The sequence below is a fragment of the Dasypus novemcinctus genome, chromosome 9, assembly GCF_030445035.2.
Source record: "Dasypus novemcinctus isolate mDasNov1 chromosome 9, mDasNov1.1.hap2, whole genome shotgun sequence".
Lineage (NCBI taxonomy): Eukaryota > Metazoa > Chordata > Mammalia > Cingulata > Dasypodidae > Dasypus > Dasypus novemcinctus.
In genome coordinates, this window is record NC_080681.1 from 77068419 (window position 1) to 77094269 (window position 25851).

A 25851-nucleotide genomic window follows, 5' to 3' on the forward strand; every position below is an offset into this window, starting at 1 on the left:
GCCCAGCCTCCCTCTCCCAAGTGACCACCTGTCATCCATCTGTGAGAGCCAAGTTGTTCCCTTCTTTTAAGTCACGAAGTTGTCAGGGGATGGATATCTAACAATCTGACGCCTGATTCTGTGCCGTCTCAGGGAAAGGGGGTGGTGTCTGGCATTGCACGACAGGCGTAGGTGCTGATGGGCACGGGTGCACGGTTCTTTTCTGGCATTTGAGGCCATGAGCATGTCAGCTCTTGAACACCTTCCATATATGACACTAAATTGTCAGAAAATAGAATTTGGGAGGAGTTTTAGCCTTTGCAGGCAGATCCCCTTATTTGTGATATGGGCTGTGTAGAGAAACATCTCTCAGCTACTCTCTCCAGCCTCAAGAGTGGACGGCAGGGACTGGAAGGTCCCACGTTGAATAGCATAATTAGATCTGGGACTGTTAATAATTTCAAATCATGAAAAATCACTGAGGACATAGCACTGACTCCTCATTACAGAAGCATCCGGCACTCAGAACCTTGACTCTGGGCCAGGCCCTGGGCTAGGTATTGAGAGGAATGAAAAAGAGCATTGGAAGCTCAGTTCAGTAGACAAGGACGATGTAGCATCTGGAGTACTGTAAGGGGACAAGTCACAAGGGGAACCCTCATGCTTTGGGGAGTCAGGAGGCTACAGGAAGACAGATTTCATTCCTGGGACAGGCATAAGGAATAAGCTCACATTACCAGCTTTCACACACCCATCCAATACTTCGCTTTACTCAGCCATTCTGTAGACCTTTACCATGTGCCTGGTAGAAGCAAGGCATCATCCTAAACACTCAAATCCAGGCAAGAGCCATGACGAGACAGTTTTTATTTTTAAAAGTCACTGTATAATAGAAATGTCACAAAATGTGGAATAAATATCTTCAAGTTACAAGCAGGTCTAGAAAAGTTTCTTGCTGTTAAGAAGGCAACAGAACCGTTCACAAACAGACGAGATAAATGCAGCTTGTTTGCTCGTGGGGAAAAGGTGTGTGCTCCCCTCTCCACCAGGCCACAGTGAAGTGAAGGTAGCCACAGCCAGAGCCCCTTTCCACAGGGGCCAGAGCCTGGAAACAAGCGGGCGAGGTGTGTGCTCCGTGTGGCTCCCTGCACTGCGACCTCAGGCCTGTGCTCCCCTTGGGAGCAAAATGGGAAACACATGGAAAGGCGGTGCCCAACCTGCTGCATTCAAAAGAGGCTTGGCCTTAGCGTGGCTGGATCTGGGGGTGTGTCCTCGTGCCACCTCACTTCCTGACAGTGTGCGCTTGGAGAGCACTTCCCTGCTCTGGCTCCCCATTTCTTCCTCATAAAGTGGGGGTGACAGCGGATGGGGGAGTTGAAAGGACTGGATGAGGTGATGTGTGTGCAGGCCAATCCCGGGTGAATAACGCCCGGACTAGAGCAGGGGAGGGCAGCCAGGGGAAACGGGCACGGCCCCACCATCATCTGGGACACACGGGGCTGGGTCTCTGATGCACTGCCGGCAGCTCAGGGGCGAGCACAAGAGCTGGGAATTTCACCCACCGAATCTGTCTTCCGGGAAGTGAGTCCTCACAGCAGGAGGGCCTGGAGATCACAGAATTGACAGGGAACCAAGGCCAGAGAGAGAAAGAGAAGGCCTGAACCCAAGTCTCTGGGCTTTTCTTCTGGCCTCAGTTTCCTTATCTGTCCAATGGGTAGAACAGGCCCTGCCTTTGTCCCAGGGCTGCCATGAAACCCTGTGAGAATGTGGTTAGAGACTTTGAAATTGTTGGCCAGATCTGGGGCAGCACTGCCACCTGTCCTTTCCCCACACACACATACCCGTGCCCCATTAATTAGGGAGCCCAGAGGGGTTCTCCAAAGTGGGCAAGAGGCTCGGGGCCGTCTCCACCTTCCACACTCACTTGCCCTGACTGATACCTGAACCCTGTTAGCCCCTAGGTGCCTGCTCACCGCCCCCGGGGAGAATACTGCCTCTTTCACGGAGACTTGAGCATGTGGCAGGGACTCAATGGAAGGTATTTTGGCCCGTGGGCGTTGGCACCTCAGGAGCGGCCGGCAGGAAGCTGAGCGTAGCGGGACCCATTTCAAAGGTGCCGTGGCGGGCACAGGCCCCGCAGGGCTGGAGGGAGCTCGCTGGCTACGCTCAGCCTCCTCCTCAGCACGGGCCTGGGGAGGGGGAGACCACGTTCTCCCAGGCTGGGAGCCCAGTCCACCCCCCGTGCCACCCCAGAGTTCCAGGGAGGCCCAGGCCACGGGGGGCTAAGGAAGGGCCATCAGGGAGGGGACCTGAAGGAGGGGAAATCGGAACCGTTGCAGGGCTCCCCCGACGGGACCACGGCACCCAGACCCGGCCCGCGCCCCGGCCTCGGTCCCTGGGGTCGCGGCTGTCGCTGGAACTCGCGGGCGGCCTGCTCCAAGGGCCGGCTCCGGCAGCACACGGCCACGGCTGCCACGGTCTCCTCGCTCGTCCCACCTCCGGTGCCAGCGTCCCGGCTCCTCACCACGCACGTGTGGTCCACGGCGTAGGCCCCCAGGACGGGGGAGGCCCCGGGGGGCGCGCTGCAGCCCGTCAGGGCCCAGCCCTCCTCACAGGCCACGGCGACCTGCCAGAGCACAGGGAGGAGGGCCACTCAGGCCGCCCGCCCCACGCCGGCTCCTGCCTCACGGGAGCCCTCGGCGGGACCAAGCACAGAGAGGGTTCTCTCGGCGCCCGCCTGGGCTCCGCACCAGCTCTGCACCCAACCGCGGGCCAAACCGGCATCGCGGCCCTGCTTCCGGCCACGTCCACACAGCCAGCCTCCTCCCCCTCCAGATGCACACTTCCCAGTTTTCCCCTCGCGTAAGGGCACCCCCGTCGGTCAGTGGCTCAGCAAAAGCCCTGGAATCAGTCTCCGCGCCTCCCACCCATCTAGGCCCATAGGAGCTCCCGTAGGCTCCTCCTGCAAATCCCAGAGTCGGACCACATCTCCCCACCCGGGGCCCAGCCCCCACCTCCGGCCCGGATCTTGGCAGGGGCCGCCCACCCGATCTCCCCGCTTCTGCCGGAGCCCCCCAGTCTCTTCCCAGCTCAGCGGCCTGAGTGTGTCAACCCCCAGGTCAAATGCCATCCTCCCTCCCGCGTGGCTCCCAGCTCATGGGGGGTGAAAAGTCAAAGCCCTTACTGGGGTCCTCAGGCGCGGCCTCACCTGGCCCTGCCCCACTCTGAGTTCCTCTCCACAGTCCTCCCCTTATTCAGCTCCTGATACTCTCCGGACACAGTCCTGCCTCAGGGCCTTGGCCCTGGCTGTTCCAGCTCTCTGAAACACTGTTCCCTGCAACATCCTCATGGCTTGCTTCCTTGGCTCTTTCTGTCTTTGCTGAACTGGCACCTTCTCAGTGAGACCTTTCCTGGCCCCGCCTGTCCCCAATCCCTTCCCTGTTCTAGTCTCATCCATAACACTCCCCGTCTGTTAAGAGCTCCATCATTTACTTCTCATGCTGTCTGTCTTCCCCGCTAGAATGGACGCTCCGGGGGAAAGAGCAGTGAGGCCTGGCAGGTTTGTGTCCCCGACATCTGGAGTGTCGCGGTGCTCGATCCATGCTGTGTGAGCGAGTAGCTGGAGGCAGCGCTCGCCCTCCAGAAAAGCAAGGTCCAGACCACGGTCAGCGCCCTCTTGCACTTTCAAAAACCCCGTCGGAGTTCCTTAAGAGGAGACCCCAGCGCCTGCTGAGAAGCTCCCTGGGGCTTGGAAAGGCTCCGCTCCAGGCACGGCCGAGGCTTCTGCAGGGCGCAGCCCCAGGCCCTGCCCGCTCTGCAGTAAGCAGAGCTGTCCCCAAACCTCCGCACTCAGCCCAGGTGTCCCCGCTCTGGCCCTGGCCGAGTCAGCCTGTATTCCCCGAGTCCCGCAGAGCTCCCGGCCCCCAGCAGCCCCCAGCAGGTTTGTTCAGGGGCTCCGTCAGGAACGGGCCGCTAGAAACCTCACTAACCCGGGCAAACGCCAACCCAGGCCCGGCCGCCCGCACGGCTGTCCACGGTTCAAAAGCTGCCGACGGCATCTACGCCAGGTGCGTGAGGGGGTGGTGGGGACAAAAACGCTGACACGGGACGCCACTGCGGGACAGACAGCCGCCGCCCCACAGGGCCCCAGGCGCCCGCCCACCCCGCGTCCCCGCACCTTCTCCGCAGGAGCCGGGAGGCTGTGCTCCCTGACTTGGCACTCCAGCCCCGGCGCGCGGCAGCAGGAGGCGTGGACGCTGGCCGCTCTGCCGCCCGCGCACTGGTCGGGCTGAGCTCGTGGCCGGGTCGCGGGCCGCCTGTGGGCGCCAGGGTCCTCCGCCTCCCAGTGGGAGCTGCAGCCTGCGGCAGAGGAGGGCCGGATCAGGCATGGGAATGCCCTGGGACTCTCTCTCTCTCCTCCTCACTCCCATCAAACCCCTTCTCTTTAGAGTCTGGGAAACCCAGAAACAGGTCAAGATAGAGAAGAAATCCTGTCCTGGCCTGAGCCACTGGACTCTGAGGTTCTCAGTTCAACTCCGCCACTGATCTGCTGTGTGTCCTTAGGAAGGGTACTCAACCTCTCTGAGCCTCAGTTTCTCAGGGTAAACTGTCTCCACCCATAGATGAGGAGCACTGGGGTAGGGGCCACAAGGCTGGAGATGTAACTCCACCAGGCCCCTCCTGCACAGCCAGATGAGCTTGGGATCTGTACGTGGCACCTGGTAACTCCCTTTCAGACACACCCACTGGCTACAGGACCTTGGAAAGTGGTTGCTCAGCTATACCAAGGCTCAGTTTCCCTGTTTGTAAACTGAGAGGCTGTGACGCTGACCTAAGGACCCACACGTGAAGCCCCAGCACTGCGCATGGCACCCGGCGTGTGTGCCACACATGCCAGGATCATGTCGTAGCCACGTGGCCTTGATTACAGTCCCCTTAGCTGTAAAGTGGGAGTCAACTGGACCGGCTCACGGACGGTGGGAGTTCTTTGGCTCCAGTGACTTTTCACTGGTACATGCCCTCGAGCTGGTCGTGGGTATTCCCAAAGGGCAGAGTGGCTGGAACACAGGAGACGTCCCGCCGAGCTAGGGTCCGAAGCTGAGCACGGCCAGCGGTCTCTGCCCGGGGTGAGGGCACAGCCACTTGGGGCTCCGATTCACACGGCAGCCTGCTCAGCCTGGAGCCAGGTCCCACCCCATCACCTGCCCGACCTTCAGTGGCTCCCCAGTACACACGCGACTGAGAACCAGCTCCTGAGCAGGAATACCAGCCTGCTCCCGACTCCCGCCCAAACCCTTCCCGGGACATGCCACGCGCCACCCGAGCTGGCCAGCTCAGCCTCCTCCCGACCAGAGGCCACCATCTCTCAGTCACCACAGATCTCTGTCTCTGCCCTTCTGCGACCTGCCCACCTGCCCAGTTCACAGCTCCATACTTTCTGATATGTGTGGCCCATGGATTTTAAAGCAGTGGGTGAGGAGGATAATAATTTACAATGTCCCAGCACCAAGCTAAATGCTTAGCACTGGACATCTCTGTTTTACTGATAAGAAACTGAGGCACAGAGAGAGAGGTTAAGGAGCTTGGCCAGGTCCCAGAGCTAGTGAGGGGCAGAGGGAAATACAAACCAAGGCCTGCGCAGCCTTCCCATCGGCCTCCCGGCACCTCCCTGCGCTGCCTGCCTCTCGGAAGCGTCACCTCCCGGCCTGCAGGCGTTCCCAGGTCCCCTCTTACCAGCAGGAAGCCGAGATGGAGAGAGGTTGCGCGGCCTGCCAGGGTCACCCGGGGGCAAGGGGCAGAAGCGGGGCTCGCGCTGGGCTGCCTGCAGAGCAGACGGATCGTGCTCCGCGGGGCCGAGCCCGCCGGGGCCCCCCCCCGCCCAGCCCAGGCCCAGGCCTACCTGTGAGCACGTGGCCCTGCTGGGGGCAGCGGGCACGGGTCTCCACACCCGCCCCGGCCGGCAGAGCCGAGTGGACGCTGCAGCTGGCCCGCGGCAGCAGGCAGCACCTGGCCACAGCGTAGACGCCTTCACCCCCAAACGCGTTGTGGGCCAGGCACACCCGCCGGCCCCTTCGGGTCTGGAGCCAAAGACGGAAACAGGAGCCCGCGTGAGAAAAGGCCTCGGAGGCTCCGCACCAGGGAGGCTGGAAGGCCCTGCGCGGAGGCGCCCATCCGAGTTCCTCAAACCCTCCGTCCCTGCCAGGGCCGGGCCGCCCCGGGGACACGGCGCTCACTCCCACCAAGGCGGCCTGCGAGTGGGGTTCCAGGGGCGCCTGCAGTCACCTCCAGCCCACGCACAGACGCCGACTGCCAGGCCAAAGGAGCCTGTGCTCACCCTCCGGCCTCAGCCTCGGCCCCTCCACCAAAGCGCCGTGGCCAGACCCCGCGTCCTTAATTCCCCATTTCTGCTGGTTTGAGGTTTCTCAGCTTCCAGAACCACGTAATGCCTGAGCCACAAGGCGCCTTGAGACCCCAGCCCAGCGGCAGCAAATCCCCGAGGCGCGTGCCAGCCCCCTCCCCGGCGAGCAGCTGGCCTGGGAGAAGCTGAGCCCCGGTGCCTGCCCCAGCCCCATCCTGGAAACTTGCAGAAGGGTGAATGGAGTCCCGGGGACAGAGCCTTGCTGGGGGTCTCCAAGGCGTCAGGCATGACCCAGGCCTAGAAGCCAGAATCGTGTTTTATGCACCGACGGGGCGGGGAGCAGGTACCTCGATGCGCTCGCCCTGCCGCTTCCCGCTCCGAGAGAAACTGGAGCAGCTCAGCAGCTCCTCGTCCGCGGCGCAGGTGGCCACGGCTGTGGCTGCCCGCGTAGGCCCCGAGCGCGCTGACCACACGGTCCTGCACAACAGCTGTCCACCTGCAACGCAGCGCGGGCGTGAGCGGGAGCCTCCAGCAGGGGCTCTGCTCACAGAGGACTCCAGAAGGATCTATAGTGCAAGGGAGGGGAAGAAGGGCCTACAAACACGTTCAACTTTTCCCACTAAAATGTTTTAAAAAGGTTGCAAAGCCCTTTCACGGCCAATTCTGGTTCCATCTCCCCCACTCCCAGGGCGAAGTGCTCCCTCCTTAGCCAGACGAGGGTGACCTTGGAACAGATGTCCCAGGCCCCAGTCTGGACTCCGCCCACTCCACCACCCCACTCACCTGCTCCAGGGGTGCTGGGGGGCAGTGTGGCCACCCGGTTGGGAGTCAGCGCCCGCTGCTCCTCAGGGAACCAGGCCTCGTTGATGACGTCTTTGGCAGAGAAGTGGATCAGCCTCTGCCTGAGCTCAGCCAGGGTGAGCCCCGGCTCGGCGGTCAGCATCATGGCCACAATGCCTGGGCGGGGGGTGGGGGGTGCGAGACGGTGACCCCACCTCCTTCCCACCCACAGGACTCCTCTGCTAAGGCGCAAGGGCAGATGCACTACAACGCCCCACGCCTGCATGCACAGTTGCTCTTACGTGGATGCACAGGACACGCATGCACCTGCTTGTGCACATGTACAAACATGCAAACATGTGCAAAGAGACACAATGCACACCAACAAGCACATGTACCTGCAAGGCACACAGACCTGCACACACATGCATGTCCGTGTATGTGCACATGCACAGACGCACGCACGCTTATCCTCCAGAAGTGAAACCACCCATAAGCCCTGACTAAGGAAAAGCCCAACTAGCATATCCTGTCCTCACACTTCTGGCCCTTGGTAATTTGCTGTTTTGTTTACCAGGTAAACTCCTATATAGCCTTCCAACCCAAGATCAGATCCTCCCACCCTGCCCCCAGAAGCCTTCTCCGACGGCAGGCCGGGCGGGCGCCTCCTCCGGGCTCCCTCTGACCCAGCCCTGACTATCTGTTACCCGTTTGTGCACCTGCCTCGCTCACCAGTGAGTGTCCTTAAGTCCACACGCCACAAGGCCTGTCATCTTTGGCCCCCATGTCCAGCACAGAGCCTGGCACGCGCAGGTCCTGGCGCAGACCCTGCCTACCTGAGGTGCTGTAAGAGGTGGCCGGGAGGGGTGAAGCTGTGACTCACCAGCCACGTGGGCGGCAGCCTGCGACGTCCCACTTTGTGAGGCAAAGCAGGTGCTGCAGTCACTGGAGGCACCGATGATGTCATCCCCTGGGGCAAAGAGGTCCACACAACGGCCATAATTGGTCCCCAGGGCTCCCAGGGTCACCGGCTGATCCTGGGCATCAGTGGCCCCAACAGTGATGACCTGAAGAGGTGAGAAGAGGGGATGGCAGGTAGGGGAGCCAAGAAGCAGGGCCACTGGAACAGACTGAGACCTTGCCAAATGGGCTGGCCAACTCCTACATACCTACTTGGGCCCCACTCAAATGGCCCTTCCTGGGGGAAATCTGTCTAACCAGCAAGAGGGTCTGGCAACCGTACCTTTCCCAGTGCTGGGGATAGACACACAGACAAATCCCCTGTCCTTACAGCACTAATTCTAGTGGTGAGACAGACAAAAAGTGAACAGTAACTCCTATTCATTCTTCCAACCCTAGCAGGCACATATGGTGGGTCAGGTGGTTGTAAGTGCTCTGGAGAAAAACAGAGGGAACAAGTGATGGCCATGCTGGGTTCCCTTTCATGCAATTTTAAATGTGGCTGCCAGGGAAGGCCTGGGTTATCACTGCCAAGTTCACGTCTGCACCCCCTGGCCCCAATGCACACATACCCCAGGCTGTAAGCTCCTTGAAATGGAATGGGGTTCCTTCACCCCAATACCCCCCAGCACCCAAACAGCCCTGCCGTACAGCAAGTCCCCTGCAAGCATCTGTCAGATGCATGGGCGGATCACAGACCCCCAGGGGGAGCTAGACTTCATCTGTCTGTCCATGTCTCCCCGGTGCCCAGACCGTACCTGGCACAGAGTCTGGGGCACAAAGGGCGCTCTGGGTGCTTGTCAAGGGAGGGACTGTCCGAATCTCATTAGGCTCACTGGGGTGGCGGCCGGCTGGGGCCCCGGGGCATGGGACGCCAGAGGGCGCTAATGGTGTTGGGCAGGAGAGTGAGGCGCGCAGCTCCCGTTCTACGCCCAGCCGCGGGGCACTTAAGACACGGCCCCGGATGAGGTGGGGGGAAAGCTGGGACGCCGTCGTGTCAGCTCAGGGGAGAGAGGAAGGGGGCCCAGACGAGGGTTGAGATTGTGGGGGTAGAGGGCAGGGAGGGAGGATGCAGAGACGTGCAGGAGGGGAACGGCCAGGAAGTGGGGTGTGGCTCGGGCCGGGGGCGACGCCGCTTCCAGGTGGGCTGTGGGTGGGCCACGCCGTACATGGGCTCGAGGAGCGTGGAGGCTCGGGATCCCCCCCGCCCCAAGCTCCCGCATTTGGGGTTCTAACAACGCATCCCAAAGCAGGCCAGTCCAGCCTCCGGGAACCCGCACGAGGCCCCCGCGTGCCCGCCTGCGTTTCCATCAGCAACCCACCTCGGGAGCCGAGGCTGGTGAGTAGAGGCAGGCGTCATCCCGGAAGTTGCCAGCAGCAGCCACCAGCACCACCCCGGTGCCCGCCAGGCGCTGGCAGGCGGTATTGAGGACGCGGCTGTACCCTCCCACCAGGGGCAGCAGCACCACCAGAGGCCCCCTGGGCTGGGACAGCTGGCTTTTCCGAATAAACTCCAGGCCTGAAGGACAAAGCCAAGGTCACTGCCCATCCCATCCCACCCCACCAAGCCGCTAGGCAGGGGAAACACATTAGCAAAGGAGCAGCAGCAGGTGGACAGCAGCCAGCCCGCACTGCTGTGCGGCCCGCTCTGCTTCAAAGGGCCTGAACAGACGAACTCACCTGATCTGCACATTATCCCTTTGCAGGAAACAGAGAGGATAATCCAAGGCCTCATGGGAGAGAGCAGGGTCTCCTCTGCCCGTCCTGACCTTCACCCTCACTGCCATCCTTCAAGGCTGGCGCAAACGCCCCTCTGCACGAACCACGCAAAGGAGGGTGCGAGTCGGGTTCCCGGCGCACTAGCTGCGTGGCCTCGCCCTCTGGGAGCCTGCTTCCTCCGCTGTAAAGGGGGGCAGCTGCAACTGGGGTGCTTGTGAGGCCTGACTGCCGCCCTGGAACCAGCGGCCACGGAAGCCTTGAGAGCGCCGCTGCCTCTGCCCAGCACCCTCGCTCATGGTCTCAGAGCCGCGTGTGCAGACCCGGGCCACGGCCGCCGGTGCAACTCAGAGCCGCGTGTGCAGACCCGGGCCACGGCCACCGGTGCATCTCAGAGCCGCGTGTGCAGACCCGGGCCACGGCCGCCGGTGCATCTCAGAGCCGCGTGTGCAGACCCGGGCCACGGCCGCCGGTGCATCTCAGAGCCGCGTGTGCAGACCCGGGCCACGGCCGCAGGTGCAACTCAGAGCCGCGTGTGCAGACCCGGGCCACGGCCACAGGTGCAACTCAGAGCCGCGTGTGCAGACCCGGGCCACGGCCGCCGGTGCATCTCAGAGCCGCGTGTGCAGACCCGGGCCACGGCCGCCGGTGCATCTCAGAGCCGCGTGTGCAGACCCGGGCCACGGCCGCCGGTGCATCTCAGAGCCGCGTGTGCAGACCCGGGCCACGGCCGCCGGTGCATCTCAGAGCCGCGTGTGCAGACCCGGGCCACGGCCGCAGGTGCAACTCAGAGCCGCGTGTGCAGACCCGGGCCACGGCCGCCGGTGCATCTCAGAGCCGCGTGTGCAGACCCGGGCCACGGCCGCCGGTGCATCTCAGAGCCGCGTGTGCAGACCCGGGCCACGGCCGCCGGTGCAACTCAGAGCCGCGTGTGCAGACCCGGGCCACGGCCGCCGGTGCATCTCAGAGCCGCGTGTGCAGACCCGGGCCACGGCCGCCGGTGCATCTCAGAGCCGCGTGTGCAGACCCGGGCCACGGCCGCCGGTGCATCTCAGAGCCGCGTGTGCAGACCCGGGCCACGGCCGCCGGTGCATCTCAGAGCCGCGTGTGCAGACCCGGGCCACGGCCGCCGGTGCATCTCAGAGCCGCGTGTGCAGACCCGGGCCACGGCCGCCGGTGCATCTCAGAGCCGCGTGTGCAGACCCGGGCCACGGCCGCAGGTGCAACTCAGAGCCGCGTGTGCAGACCCGGGCCACGGCCGCCGGTGCATCTCAGAGCCGCGTGTGCAGACCCGGGCCACGGCCGCCGGTGCATCTCAGAGCCGCGTGTGCAGACCCGGGCCACGGCCGCCGGTGCATCTCAGAGCCGCGTGTGCAGACCCGGGCCACGGCCGCAGGTGCATCTCAGAGCCGCGTGTGCAGACCCGGGCCACGGCCGCCGGTGCATCTCAGAGCCGCGTGTGCAGACCCGGGCCACGGCCGCCGGTGCATCTCAGAGCCGCGTGTGCAGACCCGGGCCACGGCCGCAGGTGCAACTCAGAGCCACGTGTGCAGACCCGGGCCACGGCCGCAGGTGCATCTCAGAGCCGCGTGTGCAGACCCGGGCCACGGCCGCCGGTGGGCGGTTCTAACCCCAGCAGCCTGGGGCTCCAGCCTGGTACTGGGGGACGTACCAGCAACCCTGGAGCTGGCAGCTTCTCCTCTTGGGCTCAGGCTCCTGCTCTGTCCATGGAGGCTGACAGCTCAGAACCTTCTAGGCCTGGATCTCTGGGATGTGCCTGGGGGCTCGGCCGCGATGAGTAGGGGGCAGGAGTGGGGGTTCCACAGCCATCCTCCACCAGGAGACAGCTGGTGAGGCTCCTCACACCAGGGAGGGAGCCAAGTGGAACTGGGAGGCAGCCGCAATTAGAGCAGCCATTTATTAAGCACCTACTGTGTGCATGCTTTACCTCAATCATCCTATTGACAGAGGAGGAAACTGAGGGCAGCCAAAGTAGTAGCTACTCTTTGTTGCACACCACCTACCCTGTGCAATGAGCTTGGGGCTTTAGATACCCTGACCAGGGCCCCAAGGAGGGATCTGCTCTTCCCCAGGAAGCGCCCCCCTCCCCACCCCGCGGCCAGAGCACTAGGCCTGGGAGGCCTTTCACAGGGGAGAGCAGGTTGAGGATCATGGGCCTCTGTCCACACGTCTGCGCACTGGCCTTCAGGAACCGCTGCCTGAACTTCGGTCAGTCGATAAAGGGGTGCGACAGGCAGGAGGGCCTGAGTCACCAGATGGGGCGGGGGTTATTGATTCTTGCCTTAAAAACACAACATCAAACCTGTGCCCAGATAGAGAAGTCTCGGGGCAGAGCCGGCTGAGCCCAAGGCAGGCTCCTGGGTGGGTCACACAGGCCTGGGGGCCGCTGCTGCCTCAAGGGCCAGCGTCTGCTCAGGGGCCAAGGAGCCTGCAGTGGAGGCCAACCTGCTGCTCAGGCCCGGCACCTTGTCCTGTGAGGTCCCTGACTCTTGCTGTGTGACCCTGGGCAAGTCACCTCTCCTCTCTGAGCCAGTTCCCTCCTGTTTCACAGTATCACAGCTGCAGCCTCAGGACATGGTGTACAAAGTCCTCTTTCAGTCTGGACACAGGATGAACTCCACAAACAAGAGCTCCCTCCCTCTCCTCTGTCCTCAGCCCCCCCACCTCTACCCCCGTCCCAGAGTCTCCTAGGTTTCTGCTGGTCCTTGCTAGAGGTAGCCTGGAGGGAGCAACCTGCAAACATTTTGAAAAAGTCCTCTGCCAGGCACCCCACCTGCGCTTGGACCCAATCAGACACGCAAGGGAGGGAGTCCCCTGCTTTTAGATCTGTGCAAGCAGGAGATGGAGAACACTTGCTTAGATAACCTCAAGGGCACCTCCACTTCTAAGAAAACATGGCAAAAGCAGATCTTTCAAGGGACTCGTGAAGGGGAACAGTGTGGAACTGTAGGAAGACCACTGGGGCAGGGTCGATGTGTGACCTGGGCTGAGCCTGCCTCTCTCTGGGCCTCGGTTTCTCTACCTGCACCCTGGACCATCCATGGCCCCTGCCTGCTCGCACCCTCCAGAACGCTCTATCTCTGGACCTGGGGCAGCCGCAGCCTCCTGGGTCCAGACGGAGAGAGGCCAGGACCCTGGAGCTCCGGCGCCATCACTCACCGATGAGCGTGCCGCTGACCGTCCCCTTGCCTTGGCAGTTGAGCACGCGGAGGCTGCGCAGGCTGGCGCCCTTGGCCACGCCGGCGTCCCGGCCGCTGACCACGCCCGCCAGGTGAGTGCCATGACCGTCACACTTGTTCGCCTGCCGACCGACACAAGGGACATTGTGGGCTGAATTGTGTCCCCTGACAAGATAGCCTGAGGTCCTAATCACCCATTCCTCAGAGTGCAATCTTATTTGAAGTAGGTCCTTACAGATGGAATTGGGACAGTTATGATGACATCACACTGGAAGGGGGGGTCCAACCCCCAGGACCCTTACATGAAGCGGGGAAGAGGCAGAGAAGGAAGCGAGGACGTGAGCCTGGAGTCAAGCAGCCACAAGTCAAGGGATGCCTGGGGCCCCTGGAAGCCTGGAGAGAGGCGTGGAACAGAATCTGCCCCCAGCGCCTTCAGAGGGCACACGGCCCTGCTGGCAGCTCCAGCTCAAACTGCTACCCCAGAGCTGTAAGGCAAGACTTTGCTGTCATTTAAACCCCTAGTTTGCGGTCCTTTGTTAGAGCGGCCATAGGAAAGCAGCCGGGGCGTGCGGGAAAGCACGCCCACCCAGCCGCACGGCAGCCAGGGCTGAGCGCACCAGCGAAGGGCCAGCCCCCAGCGAGGCCGCTCGGCTCCCGCCCACTTCCAGAGGAGGGGGACAGGGACACGGCCAGGAGGCCGCCTACCTGCCTGTGGAAGCGTGTCCCATCTTCCTCGGGGATGTTCTCAAAATCTGTGACGGTGACCCTGCCCTCAATTTCCCGGTGGCCACTCTGGACGCTGGTGTCCAGGAGATGCACCTCCACCAGGCTGCCCGCATCTTCCCAAGGCGACGTGTGGGAGAGAGAAGAGCCACGAGGTCAAGGCGAGAGTTAGCGCAGGCCCACCATCTCCCAGGCCCTGCTCTAAGCACTTTAAATATGAACTCGTTTAACCTTCAAAACGCCCTCGTGAGTTACGTACAATTACATCTTTAGTTTACAGACAAGGAAAGTAAGGCACAGAGAGGTCAAGTGATTTGTCCAAGGCCACACTGTTGGCAAATGCACGTGAACCAGGCTGTCTGGCTTCGTAATATTAACGTGACTATGAAATAACCATATGAACAAAAACAATCTGTATTATGGTGAAGTGATGAAATAAGCCAATCCTCTACGTATACAGCCTCTCACGTCTCAGCCAGCCTGGGAGGGAGACAGACCAGATTTTAAGAGCGTAAGCAGGCTGAGGATATCTGGGTGATCCGAGCCGGCCAGCTCATTTCACAGATAAACTGAGGCCTCAAGCCAGCGGCTTTCTCCACTCCACAAGGGTGCCAGGACGGCTGAGTGATTGTTTCCAGCAGACACAGGTTGCAGCCTCGGGAAAACCAGCAGAGCTGGAAACTCGCCAGGAGCCTGCCGTCTGCAGACACTTTATTTTTATAATCATTTCTAATTGGGTCAGCTCAGCTTCTCCAAGAAACAGGCCCCAAGACGCGATCAGACCCATGCAGGACACAGCTGGAGGGAGAAGCGGGGGAGCCTGCACCTGCAGTGTGGGTCTGACACCGTGGAAGGAGCAGGAGGGCGGGGCGGTCGGGTAGAAGAGCCCCGGGTGGCGGTGATGTTCTGAGGGTCCCAGCCAGGGCAACGCGAGTCCCCAAGCAGAGCCTGCCCGTCAGAGAGGCCCTGCAGAGGTCCTGGCACCCCGCCCTGCTGGGTCACAGGCTCGCGGGAACCCTGCGGTGCATCTCACGGGCAGCCCAAGGTTGTCAGTCAATGCTGCTCCACTCAGCAGGTCCTCTGGAGGGCGACGGAGCAGCACAGCGTCAGCCACCACACTAGTCTCGGAAAATGCCTCATCTCACAGCCCTTGAGGAAGCAGAGGCTTAAGGTGGCTCTGCCACGGCTCTGATTTCAGGCAAGGCCAGCCCCCCGGCCGGCGCCTTCCCACCGCACCATGCTGCCTCCGGAGAGCCAGCGCCGGTCTGACTCAGTTGTCAGCACCGGGCCTGGGCCCACACCAGCCACGTGCCCTTGGCCTCCAGGCTTAGCAGGAGCCTCCACTGGCCCAGTTCCCGGGAGCACTGCTTTTACTTCCAAACTGACCCGGGCAACCAAACAGCCATGCCCTACCTTCCCGGGCTGGTGCCTCAGCCTGCTCCTCTGTATTAGTCAGCCAAAGGGGAGCTGACACAAAGGACCAGAAGTCTATTGGCTTTTATAAAGAGTATTTATTGGGGGTAGATGCTTACAGTTATAAGGCCCCAGGAGACTCCACCTCAAGGTACCATAGGAGGTACTTTCTCACCCAGAGTCTGTCGTCATGCATTGAAGCAAGATGGCGGGTGATGGCTCAAGGGTTCAGCCTTCCTCTCCCTCCTAAGGCTCTGTGGGTCCAGCTTCTTCTGATCTCAGCTATAGGCTGGTATAAGTCTCATCTTCTCCCTGGGGCTCATTTCTTTCTGGGCTCAGCTGCTCTGGTCTCTTCACAAGGTCAGCTGTAGACTATCAGACAAATGGCTCAGCTCTCCGCTGGGCTTCAGCACCAAAACCGACGTTCTCTCCTCTGCTGTGTTTTCTCTGTGTCTTTTTTCCTGTGTTCCTCTCTGTGTCTATCTCCATGTGAGAGTCTGTTTTATCAGCCCACCAAGGGGGCTAGGACTCAATGTTGAGTCACACTCTAATGACGTGGTTGCATCAAAGCCCTAATGTTAACATAATTTAATCAGATGTCTCAGCTGAAGCTAATACAATCAAAGGGTTAGCACACCCAGAGGAACAGACCAGTTTACAAACATAATCTATAGCTCTTTTTAAATTCATAAATAATATCAAACTGCCACATCCTCAAAGCCGGTTCCTGGTTCTTCATTCATTGCTGGGCACCTATCCCACAGGCCAGGTGCCAGGCTGGGAAGGGGTGGGGCTGAGAGGGCGCCAAGCTCAGACCAGAGAGCACCCTGAGGCCAAAGGGTGCTGGTGGCCCTGGAGGAACTACTGGATGTTGAACTGGGGGAGAAACACGACAGGGCCAGAGAGGTGGGCAGGGGCCAGACAGGGCAGGAGCTCATCTGCCAGGGTAAATGTGTACCAGGCAGAGGCCCCAGGCTGGGAGCTGGGGGCACAGGTGCTCGAGACCAGCCGGCTGGAGAGGGAGATAGATCCCAGACAGCCTGGTGGAGAAAGCTCATCCAGAGGTCAGCACTGGGACTTACTACAGACGTAAACCTACACAGAAGACACCCAAAGAGGGGAGAGCGTCCGGGTGAGCTTCTGGTTCAGGCTCCTCTCGGTGGGGAGAAAGCCGAGGCTGCAGCTGCGTGAAGCCCGGGCCAGAGTCCTTTCTCGGCCCACCCATACCTAAGCGTTAGATTCATGCCAGGCCAGATCATCTGCTCCAAGGAGCCGCTCCTGGGGCCCAGGAGCATGGGGTGCAGGCGCCAGGACCACTGTGACGTTGGGTCACCTCCTGTGCAAGGGGCCTGGGGCAGCCCCAGCAGAACCCAGCGGGCACTTGAGGTTCAGAGAGGCAGCTCCCACTCTTCTAAATGCAGGCTGGAGAACAGGTGCTTCCTCCAGCTCGGGACAGGGTCAGGAGACCGAGTGCGGCAAGAGGCTCCCTCGGCATGGGGCGCCCCCCACACCCCCCAGCACTCCCTCAGGGTGGAGCAGGGGCACAAGCCAAAGGCCACCTGCCGGCAAAGCCACGGGCTTCCAGCGAGCTGCGGGAAAGGGGCAGGCCAGCTCAGAGGGGACACGGTGCCTGCTGGGCCCTTCCTGGAAGTCATCCTTCTACCCTCCACCCCGCCATGTGAGGCGGACACCACTGTCCCAGGTCCTGAAAGGAAAAGGCAGCCTCGAGAGGAACCGTCTCCTTCAGGGACAAAGGCGCTCGGAAGGCCTTCTAGCGCCTGGCTTGGCTCAGAGCCCGGTGGCCTTGGGCAGCGTGCCACCCCTGCGCCTGCTTCCAGGGCGGGGAGCTCATGCCCTTCCACTGGGCAGCCACTGCTGTGCCTGAGAAGCCGGGACAGCCTGGCGCTTCCTTGCACCTCCGCCCAGAGGCCCCCACGCCCCGGGCCCTGCTCATCCCCCAACCTCGGCTCCTGTTCACCTGTCCTTCCCTCAAACCCTCACGGGCCCCCTCCCTTCCGCCTGGCTCTAGTTCACATTTCATTTCTTCGCAGACATCCTCCCCTTGTGTGGCTGATACAAGGCTTCCTCCAGGAAGCCTTTCCTGACCTCTCAATAGAGGGCCAGATCTGCCTATTTCACCAGCTCACAGCTGCCTGGCCTCTCAGGCTGACGCACTGGAGCCAATCAGAGTCCTGTGGCTATTTGTTTAAATAATGGTTGGCCCTTCTTTACACACAATAAGCTCTGCAGGGGCAGGCCAAGTCCACCTTGTTCATCTTTGTATTCCCGCACCGAGTACAGTGCCTGGAACACAGCAGGTACTAAAGAAATTCTGATGAATGGAAGAGAAAGGGGAAGGACTAACAGCATTATCCACGCTCACTATCTCACCCCAGGTGTGGATACGGACACACTACAGCAATTAGCCACTTACCCCTCACAACAACCCACCAGGCCACCAGGTTGGAACGAAAATTACCTTCATTTTGCAGAGGAAGGGAGGCCCAGAGAGGGTCAATGACTTATCCGAGATGACACAGCTCGAGAGTGATGAGACTGGGTTTGAGTGTGGGAGTGTGACTCCAGAGCTCCTGCTCGTCACCACTGTGCCACGTGGTCTCCCCATGAAAGAGGGTGTCTGCCCTGCACTCGTCTGCTGGTACCTCCAGCCCAACGGCCTCCAAGACACCCCCCCCCCCCGATGGGACTCTGGAATGGACTCCACACCGCTGCCTTGTACTCCTGCCATTTTCCACAACCACTGGGTACACGGGGCTGGGGGGGTACTTAAGACAGACTATGGGCGCCCCAGTGGGGGAGCCAAGGGCCCCCATGCTGCTTCTGGCCTGGGAGGGCAGAGACAAGGTCTTCTCTCTCTCCTGCTTGGCGTGGGGCCTCTCTGACCCTCTGCCCACTGTCCTCTCCCCATTCCTGACACGCAGCAGCTCTGGGAGGTCCCTGAGCCAGGGCTGTGGAAAGCCGGGGGGCTCCCGGCTCCCTCTGGAGGGACACAGCCTGGGGGGCGGGGCCGCAAGCGGACACTCCACCTGACCAGACCCTCCCCGTGCCGCCAACACCCCCGCGGGGTGTACCGCTTCTCCCGCTTCCCTGGCCGTGAGCCAGGAGGCGCGGGAGCCCCAGAAGTTCTGGCCCAAATACTGCGACTCAGAACCCACCCAAGCTCTTCTAGTTCCAAAAGCATCTGCACATCCCTCACCACCCTGGACCCTCACAACCGCCCTGTGAGGAGGGCGGGGAAGGGGTTTTCATGCCCATTGCACAGAGGAGGAAGGTGGGCTCAGAGAGGGATGTGGCTTCCCAAGACCCCGAGAGCAGGTGAGGGGAGCCGGCGGCACTCACCCTGAGACCCCCCGTGTCCAGCAGGCGGCACCGTCTTTCCTCTGAGCTCCGGGTCCCACTGCCACATCCCAGGGGCAGCTCAAACTCAGCACGTTCCAACCAGGACCCCTGCTCTTCTCCCCCAAACCAGGCCCACGTCCAGGCTTCCCCAACTCAAGAAAAGGCACCTCCACCCACGTCTGAGGCCCTGCCACACCCAGGCCCCTCTCCTCGACAGCTCCTTCTCCCCGCTGCCACCGCCAGCCCACGCCAGGCCGAGAAAGCCTGCAGGGGCCGGGGCAGGGAGGCACGGAGGTCCTGGGAGTCGGGGAGACGGGGCCAGAGACCAGGCGAGGGCAGCGCAGGCAGGCCGGGCCAGCCTGGTAGGGCGTCCTGCCCTTCCCTCGGGGCAGTTGGGAGTCCTGAGACCTGTGGACCCTCGGGGAGAGCCGCGGCGGATCCACCCTCTCGCTAAGGCGAGGGTGGGCGGCTGGACCATTCCAGCCCAAGAGGAGAGGGAAGCAGGTGAAAGAGGCGCTCCTGGAGCAAAGATTCCCGCGTTCTCCCTCCCACAGGAAGGTGTGGGGGGCTGCGAAGGCAGGGGTGGGGCAGGAATGAAGCGGTGGGTGGAGGTGCTGAGAGGTGAGGGCCGTCGGCAGCGAGGGCAGAACACGTGGGCGCGGCTTGGCTGGGGGCAGGGCAGGGGCACGGGGGACTTACTGGGGGGCTGGTGTCCGTTCGCTTGGTATCCCACGCGGATGATCCGCTCCAGGTTCCAGGGGATGCTCTGGGCAAAGACAGAGGAGTCCTCCTCGATGTACTCCACGTGGGGCAGCCTCAGGGCCTGCGGGAGCCAGAGCGGCCACGACCCTGCTTCAGTGGCCAGACACGCCCGCGGCCCTCGTCGCCCCCACACCATCGGGCCTGGCCCCGGTCACACCCCAACTCCTCCCCGCATCCTGGCAGGTTCCCCGCTGCTGCCCCGATGACAGACCAGGGGAGGGATCGCCTCATTCCCCAGCCAGCTGGGGAGCCCACGGCTCTGATGACACCCCAGCAGCCGGGCCAAGCTCTGCAGGGCACAGAGGACTCCTTTCAGGAAAGATTCTTGCCATGGCGTCTCATCTGGGTGCCAGGCAGGGCCCAGGCGCTGGGCAGGCTGGACAGGAAGTGGCACTCAGGGCCTGGGCTTGACACCCAAATCACGGCAACAGCTCTGGCGGTTCTCTATGTGTCCCCGGATCCATGCCCTGCTTCTCGCCCCATGCGGCACCCCGAGAGGCGGACCCTGGAGTCGACAACACCCAGGGCCCCTGGCAGGGGGCCTCTGGCTGGACTCGGCGGATGGGAAGCCCCAGCAGGAGTCGGGGAGGGAGTCTGTCTTCCCCACTCCCTCCCTGCTTCAGCTCCCCTGGGCAGTCCCTCCCCCACGCCACCAGCTCCCACCAGGCTTGGGTAACGCTTTCCTCTCCTTGCCCTTTGGATCTGGGGGGTGGTTAGAGCTTCCCACTGCAATTTGTCCTTGGGTGCCCTAGTATCCCCGTGGGTTTCCTTAACCCTGCACACCCCTCAGTGGGTTTCTACCTTCAGCATCTGCTTAAACACCTCACCATCTCGTTCCTATTGTGACCCCCACCCCCCCACCCACCTGCCGCAGGCTTCCAGACAGGAAACTGAGGCTCAGAAGAGTGAAGACACTGGCCCAGGGTTTTAGACAAATGAGGCGGTGGCTGAGACGGGACTTGAACCCAGGCCAAAGCCCTCGATGCAAGTGCCTACAGCCTGCTGCTCAGCCCTCCCCTCCTCTGAGCAGCTACCAGGGCCGGCAGGACTCGTGCTCACCACCCTGCACCGTGGCGGCTCCTCAGTCACCCTGCCACCACCACGCGAGCACGCTGCACCCCAGTTAACTGGAAAGAACACCATTTGTCAGTCTGTCCTTCTCAACTGCGAGCTCTAGGGAAACGGCTGAGTCCAATTCATCTTCGTAACCTCAGCACACAGTGGGTGCTTGTTAAATGTGTGTTGAGCAGACTGATGGAAGGTATTTACTTTACTTTCTGTCTCCCCCACTAGACGATGGGTCTCCCCAAGGCAGGGACCTTGTCCAATCCATGTCACTGGCCCACAGGACTTGGCACACAACAGTTGTTCAACCGCTGTATGCTGAACTAATTAAATCGTACGGCAGTAGTGTAGCAGAGCTAGGAAACCTGGGTCCAAGTTCAGCTCAGCTGTGTGACCTTGGGCAAGCCCCTGCCCCACTCTGGGCATCAGGGTCTGCAGGAGGTGGTGAAGCACCTCAGCCAAGTAGAGAATCAGTGTGAAAACAGGAACCATGTGGTCTCATCAAACTGGCGGTGGGGCAGGGAATTGGGCTGCAGGCATAGGGGCAGCGCAAAAACCAGAAGGGCTTTTATGATTCGCATTTGAAGCACTAAGGCCAGGGTGGGGAGAAGGGAAGTCTCTTTCTGCCCTTCCGCCAAAGGTGTGACATCAGGACTGAGCTGGGTGGAGAGAAGCCCTGTCTTACACAGGATACTATTCAGTGCCAAAGGAATTTGTTCCCTGGGTCCTCGAGCCCCTTTGAATGTCACAGGGGCCTCATCTCTACAGGTTTCTCATGGGCAGCAAGTGTGTCGGCACAAGAACGCCTGGTGGGTAAATTGAGCTAGGTTTTGTACTGGCTTTGCCCCTGGTTGGCTGTGTGGTCCTTTCTGAACCTTGGTCTCTTTATCTTTCAAATGAAGATGGACATACCATTGGGATATGGCTTAAAGGGCATTCTGTACATAAAGCCAGGAGGCCCTGTGCTTGGTACCCAGTAAGTGCTCAATGAACGCTCACTGTGTCCTGATTTTCAGGGATGGGCACACTAGGGACAGTCCACAGTGGGTACATGCCATGCCCCCAGGCAGTGGCTCACCAGGTCCAGCAGATCGCCACTCATCTTCACCAAGAAGCCGGGGAAGAGCTCGTGGAAGACGTGCAGGATCTCGGCGAGGTAGCCCTGGCGGGCGGCCCGGGTCTGCAGGTGGCGGGCGGTGCGCTCCGTCTGCAAGCGCCGAGTCTCCTCCTTCAGCACCACCACGTAGGTGCCCCGCAGCCTCCAGGCGTCCTGGTCCCCAGCAGAGAGGAGGGACATGACGACATTAAAAAGAAAAAGACCTCCATGTACTTATCCCCCACCTCTGTGTACAAAGGAGTACGACAAAAGAGAAAAGAAACAATGAAGTATAGCAAACTATAAAGAGAAGTTACCAAATTAGGATAAAAACAAACACAAAGGTACCAATGGAACAACTGTTCACATTAACATAGTTTAGGCAACGCTTTTAAATTCAGCCCCCTCTGCACCTGCAGCTGGCCTCTGTACCCGCCCAGAGGCCACCTCCTACAGAGGCCTTCCAGTCACAAGCACACACACCCCTATGCCCCAGTCGGAATAAAGCGCTCCCTCCCCATTCTGTGCATTCACGATTTCCCCCCGGAGGCAGTCCAGGATAGGGCAAGCATCATGGGCTCTGGGGCCAGAGGAGAGTGGGCCTGAATCCCAGCCCCAATATTTCCTGGCTGTGTGGCCCTGGGCAAGGCACTTACCCTATCTGAGCTCCCAGTGGCTCCTCTGTATTGTGAGACCCATACCTCCTACCACACAGGCCTGCTGGGGAGCTAATTAAATGGTTGTGGAAAGCACCCAGGACCAGTTGGGAGGGATGACTGCGTGAGCACAGGGGATGCTTCGCAAATGGAAGGGGCAGGCGCGGGCACTCCAGCCGCGGTCTATAGGAATAGGTTTGCTTTGGTCTTAGGTAGGTCTTGGATGCTCCTACTGCCTTCAACAGACACACATGTGCTCAAGAACCGTCAGTGGCTCCCCACAGCCAAACAGATAACATCCAGGCTCCATGCCCGGCACTGAGGCCCTCTTGGGCCCCTGCTTCAACCCCCCTCTGCAGCCTCATCTTCCTCGCCTCTTCATGTGCATACTGGACTCAGCCAGAGTAGAAGAGCCACAAACCCCTCTCCAAAACCTTCAGGCCAAATGGGTTTCGAAATTCAGAATTGACTTGGACTTTAGAAAGGTAGCGCCGGCAGGCAGGGCACTCAGAGGAGTCTAGAGCAGCACCCTGTAACCTTACTGTCATTTATGCAGCAAAGTATATGAAAATGAACATCCATGCAAGGGGAATAAAGAAAGGTCAGAAATAACTTCATGTCGGTTCAGGTCAGGTTTTATCAGCAAATCAATGACAAAAAGAGCTTTTTGGATTTCAGAATGTCCTGCAGTTTAGAAGACCCATAAGGGACAAATGTGCCCTGCTTTCCACCTCTGGCTACCCCTGCTTTGTGCCTTTGTTTGAGCTATTTCCTCCACCTACAGTGAAATTCCCCTGCCGCCTTCACTTGTTGAATTCCTATTCATGCCTCAAAGGCTCATCTAAAATATCCTCCACTAAATGAAATCGAATGAATGGAGGGTGCTTTTTGAGGTGGAATGAGGGTTTGCCTGATAGTCCTGCTCTAATCCGCCAGGGAAATAAGACCTCCCTCTCAGGGCCTCAGTTTCTCATGAGTAAAATCAAAGGATTTGTCTAAAATCATTTTCTGCCAGCCAAAAAATATGCTCATTCTAAATTGGATTCACACAAAATACCCACTGAATGATGGAATAACTTTAGGGGCTCCTGTTCCAAATGTCCTCTTGGGCAGTGCTGGGCTCAGTTAGTTATCCAGCCTCTGCACACTCACCTCTCAGGCTGGGGCACTCACGACAAGGGACATTTGGGGGCTGTGGTGACTTGTAATGCCCCTTCTTACCCTGGCCACAACCTGGCCACATCCTCTAGAAAGTGAGAGGCTCGGGGGACGAGGAAGAGCACTTGGAGCCCAGCATGGCCCTCTCCTGTGGGAGTCAAGCTGCAGGAGGGAGGGCCTGGCCTCCTGCTGCTTACCTCGCCCAGCACAGGCAGCTCTACCCGGGCACCTGGCCCCTTACTCCCACCCCCGTATACTGAATGTGGGGGGCAGCGGGAGGTTGGGGCCTGGGGCAGAAGGGCAGGCCAGGCCAGTGTCAGCGCAGAAGCAGTTTTAGAGTAAAGAGAGTTCACCAAGAGACCACACGCAGCTCTGGGACACAGCCACCCGCTAGTGATCTCCTGCCACCGCCCCTTCCACTGGGAGGTCACTCCTAGGGTCAGCAGAGTTCCCTGCCCTTCTCTGCCCCCACTTGCTGGGCACTGAATCTCCACAACACCCACTCCGGAAGGATTATCACCTCCGTTTAAAAGACAAGGAAGTGGAGGCTCAAAAGGTCCAGTGGCTTGCCAAGCACCACAGCCAGTGAGGGACCCATCAAGATTCAAGCGTGGTCTGACTCCGACCTCGAGCCCCGGGTCTCTACCGCGCCCTGGAAAGGTTATTAAAGGAGGGAACAAGCCGTCCCTAACCTGGGGCAGGAGCTTCCCACAGCACCCGGGCCAGGTGCTGGCGGATATCTTCAAGCAACTCTGCCCGGCCCAGCCTCCAGCGCTGGGCTCAGCTTGCGGGGTTCCGAGGAGCCCGCGCGCCAGTCTCGCTCCCCTCCACCCTGAAACAACAGCCATTCCGGGCCGCCTCCCGAGCCCCCGCCCTCAAGACCCCAAAGACCCTCGAAAATAAATCTTCCCCTTTCGTTTTGTTCTTTTCTTAGAATATAAATTGTGTCAAAAAGGAATCGCCTCCCGCCATCTGTCCTCTCTCCCCTGTCCCGGGCAGCGCTCTCTCTCTCTCCAAAACCTCCATCCAACCCACCCCCCACCCCCCCCCACACACATCCCCTCATCACCACACACGCTCCATCTACTGTCCGTACGAAGTTCCCGAACCAAGTCGGAACACACACAGAATAACAGCAAGCCTACTTTCTCCGTGCCAGGTGCCGTTCTAAGTGCGTTCCAGGCATTAATTCATTTTAGCCACTGGAGCCTCGGGGGGTGCAGATCTGAAATCTCGGCAGACGATCCTGGCAGTGCTCTCCGCTCTCCCTACTTTGCACTTCCCTACCTCCCACCTGCGCTCGCCTTCCCAAAACACAGTTCAGCCGCGCGCTCCGGCCGCTGCGCCCCCGCGTACCGTCCAAGCGCAAGCCGCCCCCAGCCCCCGCCCCGCGCGCAGTCCCCGAGATCCCGCCAGGCCCCTCGCCGGGTGACCAGCGGACCCTCGGAGACCTTCACCCGAGCGCCTCCCTTACGCCGGGACACTGAGGCTGATGAATGAATGGCAGCCTGCGCTTCGGTCCCCGGGGCGAGTCTGCCCCCCACCCGCGCCTCCCACCAGGACGCCCGCACCTTGGCGCAGCGGCGGAAGGTGGCGGCGGCCACGTGCTGGGCCGCAGGCGATGGGCTGTCCTCCTCCGACGCGAAGGTGAGCGCCAGCTCGGGGTAGGCGCCGTCCTCGTCCTGCTGCGCGCGGGTGCCCGCAGGGCCCAGGAACAGAAGCAGCAGCAGCAGCGGCCGCCAGCGCCCCTCGCAGCTGCCCGTGCCCATCGGGAGGAAGGGGCGGCCTGGGGCGGCGCGCGACGGCTCGCGTGGGGGCTCCGGGGGCTGGGGGCCGCGCGCCCCGCGAGCGTCTCGGGCTCTGGCCGTCTCACTCAATCCCGAGCCCGCAAGCGCGGCGCAGCCCGCAGCCGTGCGCACCTCGACGCCGCAGCGGAAACTCTCTAGAATGTGGGTGCGCGGCGCGCGGGGCTCCGGAGACCACGCCACCCGAGCCCCATCGGGCGACCCTATCTGATTAAACATTAACGGACCCCGGGCCTGGCGGATCCAGTTCTCTGCCTCGCCCTCCCGCGACAGCGTCACATTCCCCTCGCAGGCAGGACACAGCAATCCCAATCGTAATCGAGCTGGAAGGCGGGTCCCGCGCTCGGGAGGCGCCTGGTCTCTGCCGCTCGCGCGGAGTCCAGCGTGCGGTGCCAGCACCGAGTTCAGCTGAGCCCCCTCGGTCAGGGTTGACTGGATCCGCCTCGTCAGGGGCCAGCCCTCCCCGCCCGCTGCCCGCCAGGGCGCCGTCCAGCCATCCCTCTGGTCCCCTGCCTCGCCGCTGCCTGTGACCCTGCCCACGCCGTCTGGCCGTGCTCTCCTCGCTGCCCACGGCGTTCTTCCCGCGGCTTTGCTTGACGCTCGGGGCCCTTCTCAACTTAGCCCCTGCCCCTTAGGCACCCTGCGCGACCTCACCAATCAGCGATTTTGAAGACACTGGTTGTTTCCGCGCCCACATGCGTGCTCCCTGTAGAATGGAGTATTTTATGCACCCTACCCCATCCCCAACAACTCCTATTCTTTCTTCAAAGTCAGCCCAAATGGCAACTCCTCCGAGAAGCTTTACCTGAGCCTCATTACC

General features: G+C 61.0%; 1 protein-coding gene across 2 annotated transcripts; it reads right to left on the bottom strand.

The window, feature by feature from the left end:
- Window positions 1–830: 830 nt before the first annotated feature.
- Window positions 831–25634, bottom strand: PCSK9 (proprotein convertase subtilisin/kexin type 9). Of its 2 annotated transcripts, none has more exons than XM_058303516.2 (12): window positions 24798–25634; window positions 21395–21586; window positions 19189–19255; window positions 13699–13832; window positions 12974–13115; window positions 9400–9596; window positions 8001–8184; window positions 7121–7294; window positions 6685–6833; window positions 5879–6056; window positions 4157–4338; window positions 831–2605 (listed from the first exon to the last, which is right to left on the bottom strand). In XM_058303516.2, the coding sequence occupies exons 1-12, from the start codon at window positions 25248–25250 to the stop codon at window positions 2276–2278; spliced, it is 2382 nt and encodes a 793-aa protein (XP_058159499.1). In that variant the 5' UTR covers window positions 25251–25634; the 3' UTR covers window positions 831–2275. The 2 variants fall into 2 exon arrangements, with proteins under 2 accessions (XP_058159499.1, XP_058159498.1); XM_058303515.1 differs by having other exon boundaries at window positions 19189–19312; window positions 24798–25335.
- Window positions 25635–25851: the final 217 nt, after the last annotated feature.